Source organism: Aphelocoma coerulescens, chromosome 2 (assembly GCF_041296385.1).
Source record: "Aphelocoma coerulescens isolate FSJ_1873_10779 chromosome 2, UR_Acoe_1.0, whole genome shotgun sequence".
Lineage (NCBI taxonomy): Eukaryota > Metazoa > Chordata > Aves > Passeriformes > Corvidae > Aphelocoma > Aphelocoma coerulescens.
This window is the reverse complement of record NC_091015.1, coordinates 154,947,544-154,968,040: the sequence shown is the minus strand read 5'-3', so window position 1 is coordinate 154,968,040 and position 20,497 is coordinate 154,947,544. Positions and strand designations below refer to the sequence as shown.

General features: G+C 43.4%; 1 protein-coding gene across 1 annotated transcript in view; it reads right to left on the bottom strand.

The window, feature by feature from the left end:
• The window catches only part of DEPTOR (DEP domain containing MTOR interacting protein), a 77,018-nt gene extending 59,473 nt beyond the window's left edge, over positions 1–17,545 (bottom strand). Inside the window, exons 1-2 of the mRNA XM_069005390.1 lie at positions 17,447–17,545; positions 17,185–17,280 (exon numbers count right to left, since the gene is read on the bottom strand). Of these exons, the coding sequence (XP_068861491.1) occupies positions 17,185–17,270 (86 nt within the window). The 5' untranslated portion in view covers positions 17,271–17,280; positions 17,447–17,545. The remainder of the gene's footprint in view (positions 1–17,184; positions 17,281–17,446) is intronic.
• Between the last annotated feature and the right edge of the window lie 2,952 nt (positions 17,546–20,497).

The window sequence follows — 20,497 nt, the reverse complement described above, 5'->3', positions numbered from 1 at the left end:
AGGATGACCTTCACAGTTCATAAATAGACATGGGGGAACAGGTAAGACTATAAAATGTAAAGCTGTGCACTAACAACAAAATGCTCTGCTGAAACTGAGAACTTGGAGGCTGAAAGCAACAGAGTAAGAAACACCCAAATATGCAGTAGTGAAACTTTCACTGAATACAGGCTGAGACCATACAAAAACCAAGGGCAACCTTACACTGTACTAATAGAGATGTTTCCAGAAATGATGGGAAATTCAGTTGTTTGTGTCATTGTATATGATACTACAGATAATCATCTAAATACTGTGCTTTGTTCATGACATCTCATTCAAGAATTGTAAGCTCAAAAAGATGCAATGATGTAGCTCTACTCTGGTATGAAAAATGATGATCCAGTCTCATGAGCAGAGAGAAAAAGATACTGGATTGGGAGTCTGGCCTTACCTAGACAAAAAGTGAGAGGAACAGAATTGCTGTCTATAACCTTTCAGGTGAGTTAAAAGCAGAGAGCAAGAAAAGCTATTTAAGTAATGCTGAGGGATACTAATGTAAGAATTAGACAAAGTTTTGGAGAAAAGATTTCTAATTCTTACCTAAGGCAAGAATTTAAATGACTTTCAGAGAACTGTAATAAATATACCAAAGGATTATGTATTACAATATTCTTCAGATGACCTTCCATTCCTGTGTTTGATAATTACATGATTCACACTGCTATCTCCAAACAACCTTGGGAATACTGTAGGGTGGAAGAATATCAGAGGCTGGCCTTTGAATGCATTATATCAGGATTCCGCCTTTTTAAAGTCCTGGTTCATGTCAGCTGCAAATAAGAAAAAGTTCAAATGCTGCCTATATTAAGACACTTGCTGTTTACATTGAAGCTTTTACTACAAGTGTATATGCAGATATACATTCTATGTGTGTTTGCCAAAGGTCAGGAGCTGTAGGTACAACAAGAGATGTCCCCATTTTGTGAGCATGCTTCCTTGCTTTTGCCACAAGGTGTTCCTTGCTTTTAATTTTTACTGTGCAAGCATACAATAGTCCTGACCTGGCTGACTGGAAGAATGGGGATTTAACTGGCCAGTCAACACCAAACTAGTGGCATGTTTTCCTCCAGCATCTGACAGAAACCCTACAACCTTTGTGGCATACAACTGTGTCAAGACAGAGCTGGGGATCTGCTGTGAGGAAACCCCATCAGCTGGGTACCAGCAAGCACAGAGGGCAAGGGTCTGCTTTGCTTCCTTGCTAAATCAAAGTGCAGAAGCCACGAGGAACTGCAATGGCAGAAGATCCTTCTGCCAGCTCCACAGCTCAGCTCTGCATTTTACCCTTGGCTGAAATCTCTACATATCTGAACTCAGTTGGCTTTCCTGCCTCCATGTGCAACATTCACTCATCCTCTTGAGATCCAGATCACCAGGTTTGCAGGAACCTCCAGCTTCTAACCTGAGATCTTGTGAAGTTACTGTGAAGAACCTTTCTATATAGTCACAGTCAGTTTGGTCTTCTTAGCCTGGAGTTTGTCTAATTTTATACAGTGGCACATGACTTTATTTTATTTATTGAAATAATACAGAGTATGTAATTATTAAAGTGAATAAATCAAAATAGGTTAGAAGTCTAAATAGAATGATGTTACAGCCTTTTAGAATTCCCTTAAGTTGTCTTGTCTTTGAGAGTAAAATATAAGCCAGTATGACCTTTCCAGCCAGCTGGAGGCAACAAATCAGTATAATCCTAATTAACATTCTGCTCATTTATATGTTTTCTTCTTACAGAAAATCGTGTAACATTCAATAAGGTTTCACTGCAAGTGCCAAAAGAAAAAGAAAAAATAAACCACCATGTGCAGATGAAAAAATGAAAAATGTCTCAGAAATCTACTGACTACCCCAGACCACACTGAGTAAGTTCCAAATGAATGTACGCCAATGGTAACAATAATTTTACTCAACAATTTTGCAACATAACACTACTGCGTTTATTTTTTAAACACAGAAAGGATTGTTCTCTGACACAAATGTTTTAATGACAAGAAACCATCCTATCTGCTTTAAATCTCTATCTAGGTCATGCAAACACATAACAGCAAGAATTATGGTATGTGAATTGAAGGGGATTACTTAATGGCATGAAGTTGCTCACTGCCTACATTCTGGTAGGCTAATGAAGAACTTTATCATTAGGGAAAATCTATTATTAAAAAATCCTAGTTAAATACTGATTCTATTTAAAATATTTTCCTTTTGCAAAAACCTAGCCTGGGGATGGTTTTGTTTGATTAGCTCAGCATTTTTCTACATCTCATATAAATGATATGAACAGATACACAGCTGTGGCACAACCACTCTTTATGAATAGTTCCCTCTGTCAGGACGCTATCAAGGATCTTGTCTTGTTTGATTAGGCCTTGTCAAAAGCTCACAAGTATATAAGCTTTGAAAAGATAAATATTACAGAAGCATTCTTACTTTGCTCTTAAGATTAAATGGAAGTTTTCCTTTAAAGTAATAAATAAATCCCTGAGAAGTCCAGAGAAGTTCTGCTGCTCTACTGAACAGCTTGCTCCCATTGCTGGGCCATGTGTTTGCCATTTCTCCTTCTGGGCAAAATTCTCTCTCCGCACATGCAGAAAGCTCAGTGAACAGGTATTTATGTGCTCTGACAATAAATCCAAAATGTGACTTCTTACTGCTTTAATAACTCAGAACATGCACCCTGACCCTTATTCACCAAGTAACAGCATCAGCTCTACACACGCATCAGCCCCAGTAGAATGGTGCTGTATTTAGATTATAACAGCATGGTTATATTTACAACATACTCCAAACTTTGTCTTGGGCCTCAACTTGAATCCAAAACACATGTTGCACAGGCAGTTAGAGATAAACTTTAGATGGGCAACAGGACAAGAGGAGCTGAGTGGTTCAGGCCTGCACTGTGCCTTTACACAGACTCAGATATTCACCTATCATTGGTGTAAATGGACCAATGTGTATTAACCCAATTCATCACCTCAAGACCAGCCCTGACATCACCTGTCTTGAAGAAAGGAAGATCTGTAGGAGTATGGCTATGGTTGCTCCTCAGATGGTTTGAACAAGCACAGTTAGTCAGACAGACCACAGGCACTTCTTGCTGCAGCTGCCCAGGCACATGGAGGATGACTACAGCATGTGCCAAGGTTTAGTCCCTTATTTGTGCTGAATATCAAATCACAGTACAGTGTTAATTAGGTCTTAATTTGAACGTAACCAAAACCAGTTGAATGAGAGAATCACAGAATCATAGAAATGCTTATGTTGGAAAATACTTTTAAGATCATCAAGTTGAACCCTTAACCCTGGCAAGTCCACCAGTAAACCATGTTCCTAAGTGCCACATCTACGCATCTTTTAAATACCACCAGGGATGGTGATTTCACCACTTCCCTGGGCAGTCTGTTCCAGTGCTTGACAACCACTTCAGTGAAGAAATTTTTCATAATGTCCAATCTAAATCTCCTCTGGTGCAACCTGAGGCCATTACTTCTTGTCCTATTGCTTGTTACCTGGGAGAAGAAATCAACCCCACCTGGCTACAGTCTCCTTTCAGGGAGTTGTAGAGAGTGATCTCCTGTGAGCTGCCTTTCTCCAGACCAAATACCCCCAGCTCCCTCAGCTGCTCCTCAGCAGACTTGTGCTCCAGGCAGACCCTTCCCCAGCTCCACTGGCCTTCTCTGGACTCGCTCCAGGTCCTCAATGTCTTTCTTGTACTGAGGCACCCAAACCTTAACCCAGAATTTGAGGTGTGGCCTCAACAGCACCAAGGACAGGGGGACAATCCCTGCCCTGGCCCTGCTGGCCACACTGTTTCTGATACAGGCCAGAATGCCACTGGCCACCTGGGCATACAGTGGCTCACATTCAGTCACTGTTGACCAGCACCCCCAGGTCCTTTTCCAACGAGCACCTTTCCAGTCACTCATCTCCAAGCCTGGAGTGCCATATGGAGTTGTGAACAGAATGCAGGACCTGGCACTTGGTCTTGTATCTCATAAAATTAGCCACAGGCCACTGATCCATCCTGTCCAAATACCTCTGTAAAGGCCTCCTACCCTCCAGCAGATCAACACTCCCACCCAACTTGGTATCATCTGCAAAGCTGCTGAGGGTGCCCTTGATCCCCTCGTCCAGATTGTAGATAAAGATATACAACATTTCAGTCTATATGTAAGTAGGCTGTGCATATATGAACTGCTGAAACTGCAAAAGGTTTGTGGCCACTGAAGACATGAAATCATTGATCAAGTGGCCAACACCTTTCTGTGCCCTTTCCTACAGGTTTTTCATTTTTTGAGAGGGAATACTGATATTTTACATAAAAAGATGTGCTGTGTAATTTTCAGCCTGAAAACAAAATTTCACAATTTCCAATCCACTGGAACTTTTCCTTCGCCACTGTATGTTTAAATAAATTCTTCTTTCCATGTTTATTGTCCTTCTCCTGAACGGCTTATGCAATCCTTTCTTTCTTCCTTCTTTGGCCCTATAACGTCTTTCCCAAGAGTACTATTGTTACTGGCCCCATGTAAAATCAGATGTTCCATATTCATCAGAAAAGAAAGCAACACAGAGTACAAACATATTTCATGTGAAATTATGTAGGAAACACTGTTCCAGCTGCTGCTGATTTACAGATTCAACCAAAAAAAGTAATATGAAATTCTTAATATATTCGTTTCGAGCAGCTCTAGCTCCTCTGTAGCCCAACAAAGTGAATGCAAGCAATTATCTTTCAACCACTGGTGTTTGATTCATTACAGTAGGCCCGAAGTATAGCACTTGGAAAAAACACCACTTTATAGAAAACTAAAGTGATTGGATTTTCCCCCATTATGAAATATTTTTAAAGGATCTAGGCCTTGCAACATTGTGATAAAGCACAATGGCATATAGAGAAAGCAAAAATCCCATGGTTTTTTGTGTGTTGGAAGAAATATTATTATTTTTAAATAGGTGGGATGATGGTTGGGCACATGGTTGATACAATCATGTATTTGATGGCAGGATGGACTACAGGACGAGATGTGCCCCTCCAAGGGAAGAAAATTTTATTAGTTCAAATACCTTCTTCCCTCAGTATGTGAATGAAAATCCTCTTTCCACAAGCAATGTTGGAGCTGCAGGACTACACCGAGGAACCTATGCACACACTGTGCTCACAAATGAACTCCCAAACTGGTCCCTTTGTGCACAGTGTGATGGGATCTGAGAGTGTCATGCAGGCAGAGAGAAAGAAGACCAGGTGGCTGGCCCTGAGATTACTGTTCCTCTTGTAAAGCCAGCAGGATTTCTGGCACTATGACCTACTGGCCTTACAGCACTTATTACTGTCAGTGTACACTATCTCCAATCTTTTCTCTAGTCTCATTCTTCAAGGATTGCTATAAAACCAGCATGTCCCAAGTATGTACACTTAGGTTTCTGTAACCCAAGTTTTTGGATGTGAATCTACAGATCACAAACATCTTGGAAAGAAATCTTGGTGATGGGAAGAGTTGTGATGTTGACATTTGATGAATCTGAGGTAAAATCCTAGCCTAACTTAAAACATTGAGGTCAAGGGAGTCAGCTTTTCACCTTCACAACTTCTTAAAGATCTCAGTTGAAACAGAGAGATTTCAAAAGGTCTTGGGATTCATTTGGAAATGGATATATTTCTCATCCTTATATTTGCTTAGAAAGCTGGACAATGTGAGAGCAGTGGTACAAACAAATCTAGCTGATTTTGCACTGAAGTAGGTTAGGAGGCCTTCCTGTAAGCCCTCCCACCAGTGTCACTGAGCAGATAATCATCTCTGATTACCAGCCAATAACAAAAAGCTGATAATATCAGCCACCACAGCTTAAAGAAGACAACACACTATGCCTTCATATAATATTCAGTTGGAAGGGATCTCTGGAGGTCATCTGGTCCAACCTATACTGAAAGTATAACCAGTTAGTACAAGTGGCTCAAGGTCATGTCCAGGCAAGATACATGTATTTCAGAGCTTCTCTGGACCCCTATTCCAATTTTTTACTTATCCTCACAGAGAATAATTCTTTCCAAATATCTAATTAGAAAGTCCCTTGCAAATTATGACTACTGCCTCTTGCACCTTGGAAAACTCTTTCCCCCTTTCCTCACATCTTCTCATTTTAGTAGTTGCAAGACTGCAAGACAAGTTGCAGAAGTAAGAATCCCCCAGGCCTGTTCTTCTCTAGGCTGAGCAGACCCAGCCCTCAGCCCCTCCTTGTACATTGCATGCTCCAGCCCAACCCCAACCTGAGAGCCAGCCTTCCTTGGGGCTTGGGTCTTGTAGGAAGTCAATTTTTTTGCAGTCTATTTTAGAGAGTTGTGTAATTTTGCAAATATTAAAAATAAATAAATAAATAAAGCTTATTAAAATAAAATAAAGCTTTTAATAAACCTTGCTTTATTTCTCTGTTCAGTGAGTTTTTAAGAACCCATTTTCATCCCTTGTCTAATTAGACAGGTAGTAATATGATACCAATGGCTCCTATTATGGACCCATTTTTCTCGTCACAGAGATCTACTTACTAACCTCATTTAACCTCATCTATTTCTACCGATTCCCAAAAGACTTGAAAGGTCTGAGCTTGTCCAACATGCTATGAGTTTTGAAAATGATTGCCAAGACAAGTCTTTAAGCTTCTAGACACTCTCAAAATGGTATTTGCATGATTTCTTTTGGGATTTGTACATAATGCTACTTTGAGCTTCTTCCCATGACAACCTCCCTCTGTTTGCACAGAACAAGCAGCAAAACAGCAGTTTAAGCTAAGAGTTACTTTTTCTACATCCAAGTAAACATAAATTAATTTCAGCTAGAGGAAAGTGTAAGTTAATTACATCCTGAGCATCAGGAAACAACAGCTTTCTATTATATCACTCTAATTTCTGAGCTATACAATTATATGCTACTGCAAAAAAGGATGCATGATTATCAAGACAAGAATCTTTTCAGAAAAAAAATGAAAGGAAATTGTTCCATTGCTGACAGTCAGTGCTATAAATACTGTTTAGCTAATATCTTTTCAGAAGTAATTTCCATTATTTGAAATCCTAACTTTGAGTGATGTGTCGGCTGTGTGTTGTCACATTCTCCTTTCAAAGAGGATGAGCATAAATGTTGGACTGATTCCTCAGATAAGCCCTCAAAAATTCAGCTTCTTGTGAATATTTTGCAATACTCATTGGAATTAAATTAAAAATCATTGTTTTTACTAACCATACTGTAATAATGCCTTGCATTTGCTTTGCCTCTTAAATCAGGGCCAAGACTGGCTTGTGAAAACACATAGGGACTCGCAGGCCTGCTTTAAGCAGCCACAATGCCTTGAAGACACAAGTCACAATGTAAAGAGCAATAGATACGACATAACAAACACTTCTTTTTAACTGCCAATAAACTCATTTGGCCTAATATGCAGGAAAGCAGTGCAGACACAGAGCCAGGGTTGTACAGCAGTTCAGCTGAACGCCAATAGAAACACTACAGAAAAACACCCACCTTGGCAACAGTACTTAGTGTGAGAAGCAAGGAGGCAAACCCACACAAACCACCATAAACATGAAGTCAAAGGCTACTGTGCTAGATAGCCTGTGTGTTACTAGGGGTGGGAGAATCTTCCCAAATCAGGTACAGCATATCAGATTCATAAGGGATAAATGTGATAGCTCTGCATCAGCAGAACTTTGGTTGCTGCAGATACCTTGTGCAACACCCTTTTCAGGACAGCTATACCACTCCCTCAGAAAGTTTAGGTTCTGTTTCAAATTCTCCTTCCCTATTATTTTCCACCTCAAGTCTTCTTCTACGCACTGTCCTCAACAAACATCATCTTGTCTGAATCTCATCTAGCATTGCAGCTTGGAAATGTAGTTGCCACAGCTCTTGAGAAGAATAACGGTGTCCATCTCCCCAATTCCTTCCACTGCCTTCTCCTCTTCTGTCATACCAAACAAAGTATTACCATACTTCACTTTCAAGCTCCCACCTTTGCTATCACCATCTCTTAGGTGCATTGGCTTTTGCTCTGATCAGCCATGTCGTAACAGTTTGTCATTTGATTTTTAACCTTCAAGTGAGCATCTCTGTGCTTGCTGCCTTAATAGAGCAGGCCCCCTCACCCAAATAGCCACAGACCTGTTTGGATGGAGTCACCCAAATCTCGTCTAGCATTCCTATGACCTCTACCAAAAACCTGACATGTAAACAAGCGTGGAACAGGGCAAGAATGGATGAAAGGGGTGAGAAGGGGCTCCTGGACTGGCAGAGTTGTACTTTTAACATCAAGAACTGATTCCCTGAGAAGCCAATCTCCCGGTAAGGTCCCCATCCCCTGACCTCAGGCCAGTGGACCTTATCCCTTACACTGTCACTGCTTCTAGTTTGACACAATGATAACCTGGCTGAGCCAGGTTCAGACTGTTCACCATGGGCTCAGACATGCACCAGCAGTGCACCAGCCATGTAGCAGAAGCCCCAGTCCAAGGGAATTGGGCTGCTCTTCTTTACAGCAGTAGCCAGACATTGGACCAACAGCCCAATGTGTAAATGTGTAAAACCCACAGCATGACCTACCCCTGGTTCCTCACAGAAACCTGAAAACTCTCATCTGCCTGCAAATCCCTGTGACATAGCTGTGGTAGCCCACGTACTCAACCACACAATTGCAAGGAAATGAGGAATTACAGCCTTGTGATGTGAAAACATGCTTCTATATTCGCTGTGAATTAGCAAGTGCAATCAGGAACATTTTTTAATTATTTGCAACTGCACCTTTGAGATCTGAATGCATTTACTGTATTGAGGCACTGCTAAGACGCAAACTATGGAAGCTGTAAAAGGCTGAAAATTAAGGTCAGGGTTGCCTTCTGAAGTAGTGCTGCCACACTGGTGATAAGCTGGTCAGGCAAATTGCACAGCACAAATTTCAAAACACATGAAATGTCAGTATTTGAACATCCATTCAGGCATAATACTGTGACAAGAGTGCAGAAGGAAAGGTAAAAGCCTCAAAAGAAAAAAACATTGTCAAACTTAGTCTCTGTTCCTGTCCAGTAACAGCATGTGCATTGGGTATTTTAAACTCAACAACACTTTTACAATCTGTCTTCTACTGGAGTCTGAAATTTTTAAATAGGAATCCAGCCAATTAAGCCCTGAGGGGGTGGTCAAGCAAACCCAGCAGTGGCTGCTGCCACAATTCCCCCTCCCTGTACTTGACCACGTGTTTCTGCTGGCTCCTTCACCCCAGTGTTGGCACTGGTCTGACTTCATGCTGAACCTGTTTAGAAAGTTAGATTTTTCTTACTTGGCTTCAGCTGCTTCAGTTCCCTGAACCTCTGATCCCAGACAAATACCCATGCTAAGTGCAAGGGAAGTGATAAGAGCAGGGCAGGAGCAGTCTACAGTTAGATCTGCTCTATCAGTAAACCACAGCCTCAAACCGCACATATTTCAGGGACATGGGTGAAGCCAGCACCCATTTCTCCCCCTGTACTTCTTCAGAAAAAGCTTTTTTTGTGGTCATGTGGTAAATTGGTTTAAAAAACTGACCCAACTGAAATACCAGCCTCCCAAAAGCTCTACTGATCCCTTCCCCAGTGCAGGTCACCATATGGTGATGGTCCAGAGATGCTTAAGCTAGTCCAAAGGAGGGGAAGCACAGAGGAGGGAACCAGAAGGCAAGAACACCTATTTAATTGCAGTGGTTTATACATTAAAATTGTTTAAAATATATGGTTTACATATCCTGATCTTGCTTAAGAACAAAACCAAAACCCCATGATTAACATTTGAAATGCATCCTTCCCTCAACAAATGCCAGTGGTTCTGCTGAGATGTCAAGCTTTACACTTTCTGTCTTTATTAACCTTTAGAGCCTCAACACAGTTCTTCAAAGACCATATACACGAACCAAAGCTGATTAGCTCTTGCTTCTTCCCCAGGCTTTCATCCTCTTCACCAGTTCTTCAGTTTAACCTCTTCCCACTTATTTTGAGGAGATGACTAGCCTTGAACACAGGAAAAAAGTATCTGTGAGTTAGCAAAGGGACCCACACAAGTCTGCTCTGCCAGGATGGTAGAAGCCAAGAGAGCTAACAGAATAACAATACCAGGGTTATGAAAATAAAAAGCAGAAGAAGTAGCAAGAAAGTTAGAAGGCCCTGAGCCTCAGAAGGGAATGTCTTGTTTCTGAGAGCAGACCCCAAGCCCAGACCTACCACCAAGCTGGCACTCAGTGCCTGGACATTTAGTGATGGGGATAAAAAAGTCTGTTTCAGGAGTTTAGCTGGACTGCAGAGAGGCTGACATTTGCTGCTGTGACAATATCCCTTCACTTTCTTACGTTCTACATCACAGAAAGCACTGAAATTCTGTGAGTTCTATGCTGTAGTACTGGAGTCTACAGATACAAGAAATACCTCAATTAAAATGAGACGCACTGGTTCCTCCCTTGTCCTTGTCCTTACTATACAATAGTAAAAGCTGGCTGACCTCCCTCCTGGCTCCAGTCTGGTCTCTTACTTTACTGATGTGACTCTGGGGGCTGAAAAGGGCAAGATCCTTTCCTGAACAGAGTACCCAGAGCTCCCTACCCATTTTGGTACACAGCAGCTTCTCTGCATCTCCACACTTGGGAGCTTTTTCTCTCTGTGCTTTCAGGATGCCACTCCTGGGCTTGGGGTCTGACCTCCCAAACCAGAAATCCCAGTGCTGACGGAGTCCCACTTTGGCAGCTTCACACAGACCATCCCTCACCATTCAGAACCCACCACTGCTGCAAGACACTGCTACCAACTGCAGCCAAGATTTGTGCTGCAAGGGCTTTATTCTTCTTCAGAGCATACAGCAGCTACCCCTGTTGGGACCTGATAAATAGCTCAAATTCCTAAGCACAAATAGTAAATAATAATGACAAGTGATAGGAAGACTTCTCTGTCACAGTACCAGCCTATGGCCACTGCTCCCACAGAAGCAGGGATCGTGTAGTAAATGCAAACCAAGATTGATTTTGGCACATTAATTCTGCCCTCCCTGCATGACCATCAACATCGAAACAAGTTTCCTTCACTTTTTCACAGGCAGCTCCTCTAACATGAAATATATAAATTATATTATTGCACATGCTATACACATCAACTCGCGTGCTGATCTCTGCTAACCTGAAACAAAAGTTAATGATTGACTCCATCTGGAATGGAATACATAAAATATACAGCACAAAGCACTCATACAACATTTGCCTTCGTATATACATAGTGAAAGAACGATCACTATTTGCACATGCGTTGTTAACTACTTGATCTCTGAGCTGCACTTGAGGAAAGCTGCTGATGGCAACAACTGAATTATTAAAAGGCATAGCTAAAAGGAAAGAACTAAGGAAACAAAGCCTTACATCTTCATTTCTAGAAATGTTGAGTAGTCCCAATTTTACTGAAGAACATGAGAAATTGAAACTCCTGGTCCAGGAATCTCCTATATATATATATATACATATATATATATATTACACAGATGGGACTTGTCATTAGAATTAGTACAAATAGGCAAGATTGAAACACATGAAAGGGTGCATCAAGTATCAAAGACTCTATAAAAAATGAGCATATAAATTTGAAACACTTTTTTTTAAATTTAAATCATATGCAGTAATAAAAATATGCAATTGAAATTGTTGTGATAGGGTAGAGTTAGTGGGAAACCTTGGTTTCAGAGCACTTCATTTTGCAGCCTTATCCACCTTCACTTTGACATCTTTTCTTTCAGTGTATCACTCTGGTGAAACCCCACAGAGAAAACCAATTATTTTTTGCTTGATTTTGGAAAACAAATTGGTGAAAGGGAAATTATTTGGACAGAGATTTCTGGAGGAGTCTGTTCCACAGAGATCTGATGATATAATCTCTGTGTTCTACCCACCCTGATGAAGTCAGCATACAAGGGTCTTCTCAAGTGAGACAACTGAAAACTTACTTTTTTCAGGGTTAGTTTTGAACCCAATCAGTAGCTCTTGGCTAAGGGAAATGCAAGCACTGGTGAAGGAAGTTGCAAGAAAAATATGCTGGGGGTAGAAAAACAGTCCTCCCCTGAGGAGGAAGTACAAAATTTGATTGTCTTAGGCAGATTACAAAATCTCATCTTAACAAATTCTGTCAATTCTTCAAATGGCATACGTTTAACATCTGAGGATCTGACTTGAGAATAAGTGACCTCTACACAATTGTATATCTCAAATCCTTTTAGAGTCAAAGCTTACACCAGAGTCTTAACACACTTTCAAATACAGTGATAGTGATTTAATAAAATCTGTAACTATACAGTTTATATAATCCTGCATCATAGTAATACATGAACACTAAGGGTCGTTTGATGTCATTGCTCTAGAAGCTGTCACTGTTACGTGTCATGGGCTTTCTGCACCTTGGAGTGCCAATGAACTTTTCAATCCTTCTACCATGAAAAATTGAGTTGACTGTTTATTGCTCAGAATAAGAAAAAAATTTATGGACCTGTAGGTGCTACCATCCTTCGCAAGTTAATGACTCTGAAAGTTATGCACTCTAATATGGCTTCTGAAAGTGATAAGGTTCCTGAAGTGAAACCTTTGGAACACCAGTGAAAACTGGTTTTGTCTTACAGCTTCAAAATGTGTAGCTGTTTACCATGTAAAACCTTTTACCTTTGTAAAACAAAACTCATACACCAACTCTGACAAAAAGGCAAACAAATTTTTGTTGAATCTTTTGTCTCTTCCAAAAGAAAGAAAAATCTCTAAGAAACAGTTTTCATATTTCTCTAAGTAGAAAGAAAAACAATGCTGATTATAAGAACTATTCTATCAAAATCACTGCCTCATCTAAAGGAGTCTCATAATTATTTACTCAACTAGTTAACAGAAGTGTGAATAGGGAAGGATGTTGGTTCTTGTGAAAGCTGGTGATAAAGACGGATCCAAAAGTCTGCAGAGACATTAATGTCATTCAAGTTACACCTGCTACAGAGAACTGCACCACATACACAGTGGCAATAATAGGTGTTTAAATATTGCTGCTCAGTCAACTGATGCCTGAGGATTCCTGAATTACTAGGCACATTTTCTGCAAGAAATGAGGGTCTCTTGGGAGATACACAAGATTTTGGTGACAATCTGGCATCAAGAAACAATTAGCAGACAAGATTTCAGACACCCCTAACTTGTAAGTTAGGCAATCAGCATTGATATCAAAACATGCCCATTGAAACTTCTTCTGGTTGCCAGAGGGCAAGATCAGCTCTATCCCTCCTGGTCAGTGCTCCAATCCAGACATAATACTTAAATCCTTCTGCCAAACAGTGCTAAAATGGGCACAACCTGTTGCCTTCAACTGTATGGGAAATGAGCTTGGAATTGCTCTGCTTCTGACAAAATTCTTATCAACTTCTGTAGTGCAGTTATTAAGCTTCCAACAATGACTATCCAAAGCACTAAGGATGTGACACCTTCCTTTGAGCACTCCCAGCAAGGTCAAGGAAGCTCAGGGACATTCACTTCCCCAGGGCTGTACCACGCATGGATTTGCCAGCAGGGACGTAGCAGGGTGGAGGCTTCAAAGGGCTCTCCCAGTCCTGAGGAATCTAAAGGCCCCTTGATCGTCTCAAGCACAGCTCCCAGTTTCTTCGGGAGACAGTTCCATATCCATCGCTTGTAACTTATGGAGCCTTTTAAGGGCAGTGCTGTTGCAACCTCCTCAGAAGAGAGCTCACCACTGAACAGCTTTAGGGTCTCTGAATCTGCAGCAAAACAGAGGGAAAAGCTGAGATTTTGGGTGGTTGGAGCTGTCAGGCAGCCAGAGCCTCCACAGTTTGTCCCTGCAGGACCATCAGTGCCAAAGATCACAGCCAGATCGTGCCCATCCCAGCTCTCACCTTGCTCTTGCTAATCTCCTGCATGGCAGCAGAAGCTGCCAAAGGGTCTGTTCTGGCGTGTCACACTGCTGAAATCTTCAGCTTTCCTTCACAGCTGTCAGCTTAATAATTTAAAGGCTTGCCAAGAGCCAAACTTCAGAAGTCCTCACTTTAAAAAATGTTTCTATTAACCATCAATGTTTCTATTAACTTAATGTTTCTATTAAGTAAGAGTCAGGCTTTTGCTCAGACAGCTACTGGATATAGAGGCAAAGGACACTATCGGATGTAAAAATTCACCATGCTATCTAACACATAGCTCAAGATCTTGGGTTTTTTTCCAAAAATCACCCCACCCATGAGCCAGGATTTATATCACAGCCTGTGCCAGCAGCCAGCTTCCTGGGTGCCAGCTGACCTTACACACATCAGGGCAGAAGCTCCTGACCTTGCAAAGGCAAAACACACACCACAAGCAGCCAAGAGACAGGAACAAGGAGAAGGAAAAAACTCTCTGTCCTACTCCTTTCCCTCCCCTAGCCACTCTGCACTTGCCTAGGGAGTGGAAGGGTGCACAGGGCTTCCATTCCCACCATAGGCACTGCCAGTGTGCAAAGCCAGGCTTGCCAAGGTGCTGCTCAGACAACTTTAACCCTCACTGTGTCAGATCCCTGCCAGAGAAGGACAGACGTGAAACAGCCCACGGGAATGAGAAGTATAAGGCAACACATGAGGCCAGAGCAAGACGGGCACTATGAACTTTGCAAGGAATTTAAAGCAAGCAGCTCTGGTAAGTATTTGAATTTAGACACAAGTGCTGTTTGGTCTAGTACAAGAGTGCTTTAAATACCTGTGTTTGGTTGGGTTTGTGTAAGTAACACCATGCCCACAGTTTCATTTTACACTTTTACTCCTAAGTTATGTGCTCATCTTGCATGCACTTTCACCCAAATACACACATAATCACCTGTCTGGCTGCATCATTCCCACTGGGGGCTTATCGTGCAGTTGTAAGCATCACTAAGAATAGAGTACAGTATGTTTCCTTGAGTGCATGTGTGTGCTGGTTTTCTATCATCTGTTTGCCTGCTCCAAAGGCTGCTGATAGAGCCTGTCTTTGATCCTGAAAACACTCCACATTTTCATTTAGCATTAACAATTATATGCTTATCTTGGATAGGAGAAGGGAAACTTTAAATGCAGGGTTGGCTAAAAATTGTCTGCCAGCCAGTTTTCTATCACTTATTTTGTGGCTTTTACTGCCTGGAAAACTGAAGAATACAAATCCTTTACACAGAGTATTCCAACAGAAAAACAGAATGAAGTTTAGAAAAAATTGGGGGAAGCAGACAATTTTGGGCACAGTTTCACAATACAGTTCCAGCTGATCCAACAGATCACTGCTATTCAAATGGAAATCTTCTGTCTTCTCCACCAGCTCCACTTCTTCCTCCTGGCTCCTTATTCCCAACACCCATCTTCTGTGGCTTCTGGAAGCCAGCAGATTAGAAAATTAACCTACCCACCAAATCACCACATTGGATCTGCTTTCAAGAAGTCCAAGAAGTTACATGAGCAGGAACAAAGAGGAGGTGGAACTACACTAGTGGGGAGTAGGAAAAGGGCCAGAAGGAGAGTGGATCTCCCCGTTCAGCAGTAGCCAGACATTATGCACACTGACTTGTTCCAGAGCTTGCAGTCCAAGAAGATCTAAGCTACCTCTTAGAGATTCATGAAGGAATGTCCATAAGTAATTACTTCACAGGATGGGCAATAATTATTTTGTATCTGCAGATCACCTTGCCCAGAAAGACCACCATGTTTCGATACCTTAATAAATAAAATTACAAATATCATTCTTGATTGCAACACTGATGAGCTGATTCTCAGAGCCTGATTTGATAATGTTTCTTCAGTTTCTCCTTAGGGAAAGATTGCAAAGCATTTGCTTTTACATTTAACTATGAGGTATACAGAAAGATTATTGTGATCCTTATTTTGTATTAGCCTTAAATCTTCAACTTCTGGTAACATAAATAGGAACAGCAGGATTCTTATCTGGCACTTGGATGAACAACTCTGCACCAAATCCACCATGCAGGACCTGTGCCAGTGCACTCTGTCACCTTAAGTTTCACTTCAGGCTACTTTTAAGTAGAATCTCAAGCTTGGAGCAGGCAGTGGTGTGTACTGGAGCCAGATCACCAAAATAACATTTACTTGACAAACAGGAGTATCACTGGTGTGCATCACAAGGTGACAGTTCTCCTTACTTCGTGGATGAAAACAGTAACAGTGTCTATACTAGCAGCAATGATGGTGTCTCCCAAAGCAGAGAACATTTCTATCACTTTGAAGTGTTTATCTGGCATCTCAGCAAAAAGTTTAAAAAAATTCAAGCAAAAACTACTGGGAAAATATTTTTACCATCTCCTTCTAGTTACTTATATAACACATTTTAATGGGATTTTTCTTCCTGAATCACGAGATGGTCCATCCCCAAACTGAAATTATTAAAATTACTTTTTCTCCTCTGTACTGTATAGGTACAGCCGGCACACATAGCCAGCATTCACCACAGAAATTAAAAATTAACTGAGTCAGGCATTTTTGTTCAAGGCTCCTGTGCTGCTCACAACTCTAGTCACACAGCACTGTTAATTGCTGCTGGCATTGACAGTAGGGATCCCCTTCCATCTGCTGGGACCAGCTGATGCAAAATAAAAACAATCCCTTGGAGTGAGGCGCAGCTCTGCGGGGTCAGTGCCCGGCGCCGGTGCCAGTGCCGGCCGGGCTGTGCAGGAGCGCTACCCTGCGCTCGCCTCGGCTCTCCGTGGGGTGTTGAGACACTTAAACGCTTGCGGTTTCTTTGGGGTTTTTAATCTTTAAAGACGCCACTCTCCTGCAGCGTTTGATGCCTTTGGTGACGCAGCAGCCTCTCCCCAGCGCCTCCTGTTCCACGCAGGGGAGCAGAGACACCCGCGGCAGAAGCCCCCCGTGCGGTGCTTCACCTCCCCGGGCTCGCAGCGCCGGCAGCGGCCCCCTCGTCCTCCTCGCTGCTGAAAGCGGGACCGGAGCCCGGGGCCGCGATGGAAGCAGGGCAGGTGCGCCGGTGCAAACAAAGTTCGCAGGGACAGACCCTCGCCCTCCGCCCCCCAAACCTCCCTCTCCCGCCGTCAGCGGGGCTGCTGCTGACCCCGGGTACGCGTCCCCGGAAAAGCGGGAGGAAGGCACCGCTTACCGGAGCTGCTCGCCGGTGAGCAGGACCTCGGCCATGTGCTCCAGCTCCGCCGCTTTCTGCTGCATGCTGCTCATGCCCTCCTCCATCGCCGCCGGCCTGCGGGCACAGCACCGCCGGGTGAGGGGGGACCGGGGACCCGCCGCCCCCCGGCCGCGCTGCCCCCGCCGGCAGCTCCGGGGCGCCTCCTCCCCGGCCCCGGCGGCCGCGGAGCTCTTCGCGGGGGTGCAGGCAGCGACAGCCACCTCCTGCAGCTCCAGCTCACCTGAGCGCCTCAGGTCACTTTTCCCTTCGGCAGGCTCGGATCCCCCCCGCCGCTTCCCGTGTTATTGTGTCACTGGCAGGCGGAGAAACACATGGCTGCAGCCGCCGCCGCCGCAGCCGCGCTCGCCAAGGCAGCAGCGGCCCCCCCCGGCTGTCACACGGCAGGGTCGGCGCTGCCCCCGCGGGAAGGGGCCGGCTCCCCGCCGGGGGCTGCGAGCCAAGCGGCTGCTGCCGCTCCCCTCCCCGCCCGCCCCGGCTCGGGAGACAGAAGGCGGCCGCGCACGGAGGAGCGCAGCGCTCCCCGCCCGTGGCTCCCTTCCCGCGGGTGCAAAGTCCCGCGTCCTCCTTTCAACGCGGGGCTGCCGGGAGGACGGGCTGCTCGGAGGAGCCGTGCGCTCGGAAGAAGCCGATCCGACTGCGCGGGCGGAGATGCGACTGCTGTCCGCTCAGGTAGCGCGGGCTGCGCCTTGGCAGTGATCCTTGGAGATGCAGCGCGGGGCGGGCAGCAGAAAGGGAGGGAGCTGGTGATCTGGGGTTTCACCCTCAAAAACTGCTACTGCCCTCCTGCTGTTCACATTTCTGCTTATCTGCCATCCAGGGGTTATTTTCAGACCCTGGTCCCCTCCTCACGTCAACTCTTTGTCTCCAGGCGACAGAGGATGCAGAATTCTTGAGGGCAGAGAAACATTTTGTCTTGGCAACGGGAAATAAATTGCAAGGTCAGGAACATTGTTTGTCAACATTTTTGATGGGAAAAAAAGGTCGGCTTTTTCTTTAAAAAAGTCCAGGAGGAGGCATCTTCTGCAGGGGTCCAGCCATGGTTTTCATTTGCAAACACATGTAATACCTTGACTGCCTACTCATTGCCTTTATTTCTGCCTGCACATACTCTGTGTGCATGGAAATTGTGTCTGCTAAAGTACTTGCAATACTGTCATTGATTCAGAACCAAAATGATAGAACCACAAGAACAACTAAGAGTGAATCATGGGAACCTAGTAGTAACCAGAGTGCAGACAATGGGAAGAAGGTATTGTTTACATGGCCCATAGTAGACTTCTGGCATTTATTACCAAAGGTGACTCTGGATGTAAAAGAATGGACTTGGAACCAAGGAGAAAAATACTTGGAAGAAAAATCTACAGAGGGTTACCAAGCAGACAGCAGCCACATCCAGCTCAGGAAATTCTCTGTTCTAAAAATAATTGTCTCACAAGGCAAGCACTTGTGTGACATTTCATATGTGCTTTCCCTGCTGCTCCCTAAGCATCTGTTTATAGCCATTGAGATGAACACAGGACTAGATGGACCTTTGGTTCAATCCAGTAGAGTTTAATGCACCTTTGTGGGTCTCAAAGAGCACTAGAGTCTGTAAATGACAAAAGGAGAAAAGCACAATCTGCCTTCATTTCATTTGGGCCAGAGATAGGGACACCTCAGGACTGTAACCACTACAGTTTGAGATTACTTTCTGTAAATTTGGAAGACACACATTTAATCTGAATACTTGCGAACACCCTCTAATTCCCCTCACACTGCAAACATACAAAATACAGATTCACAGAGCTGGGAACAAAAAGGGAATTGAAACAACCATCTCATCTGACCTTATCTTTAGGACAAAGAATGTACACAATAATTTTTATCAAGCACTTTATCACATGAATGAAGGAAAGACAATTTCAAGGGAACGTACATTGCAGACTATTCCTTGGTTCTGTCACCTGGGTTTGGCTGATTTCATCCGTTCACTGTTGCTAAAAAGAGATACACTGTTCTTCCAGGCTCTGGCAGCACAATCTGCAATGTGTCTTATGTTGGTTTTCCCACTTTGAGGACCCCTGCTTGTTGCAATTCAATTCACTAAACAGGCAGAAGACTACCAGAAAGTGGAGAACTTTCTTCTGAGCTAGTGAGCAGAGCTGTGCAGATGGTTGCAGGGTGCAAAGAGTGCCAGAGCCGACACCAAGGTAGAGTGGGCCTTGGCAGCTTGAAACAGGAACAAAAGAGGTGGAAGAGGGAGAAGAAGCTGTCTTTATGCGGTGACAAGGTATCGTGACAGGGCCATTATGGAACTGCAGCCTGAAATCCGTATCTTTCCTTGGACAGTTCTGCAACTTGGAAAATGCAGGCCAGTGCAAATTCCTGTACTGGATTATTTAATGATTATAGAATTTTGTGTTGGCCTTTGCACACTGATATCCCATTTGTAATTTGTTCCATATGTTCACACTGAAATTTCTTAGAGTTACAGTTATCCTGAGAGGAGGGAATTGGCTATCAGTCACTCCAAGCCTGCTGTCACCCAAAAAGGTTGACATAGCCTTGAAGGGTCACATTTCAGCCAAAAGCCAGGAAAAAGCTACACAAAATAACCTGATTGGATGTTTCCAACTTGTTTTTAATCTACAGACTGCTATAGAACATAAGGTCTAGCAAAAAATTAGGCTGTGTTCACCCTTCCTCCCAAGGGAGACTGGTCATGAAGACTGAGACACTCCTTTAAGTGGTAGGACAGCATGTGCAGAGTCTGAAATCCTGACAGCAAGAGAGAGAGAGGCATCCCTCTGAGATAACCTCCAGGAAGTAGACTGATTTCTTTTTTCAGATATAGGATCAATTTTAGAAGTCGGTGCCTATTTTAGATATGAATACATGAGTTTTACCTTAGCATGGCTGAAGTTAAGTGAGATGAAGGTAGCTAGCCAATAGTAAGGCATTTCTCAGCCAAAAGCATGACAGATCTTTGAGCTAGAGCCCTGGGATGCTTCAAAACTTGTCCTCCACATCAAGAGAGTAACAAAAGCTGTATTGGTCTGCTAGAGGGTTGGTATCACAGGTGTGAGGGGAAGCTCAAGTGTCTTCCAGTGAGTTTTGATGACACTAGAAGCTCTCTGGCATGCAGTAAGGTATAAGGCTGCACACTTGAACTGCCAAGGTCACAACACTCTGTGGAACCTCATGCATGAATAGGCCCATTGTATTAGAGTACTGGGTTTAGAAAACATGTTAGTAAGTTGTATAAACTTTCTTATCTCGTTTAGTAAATGCT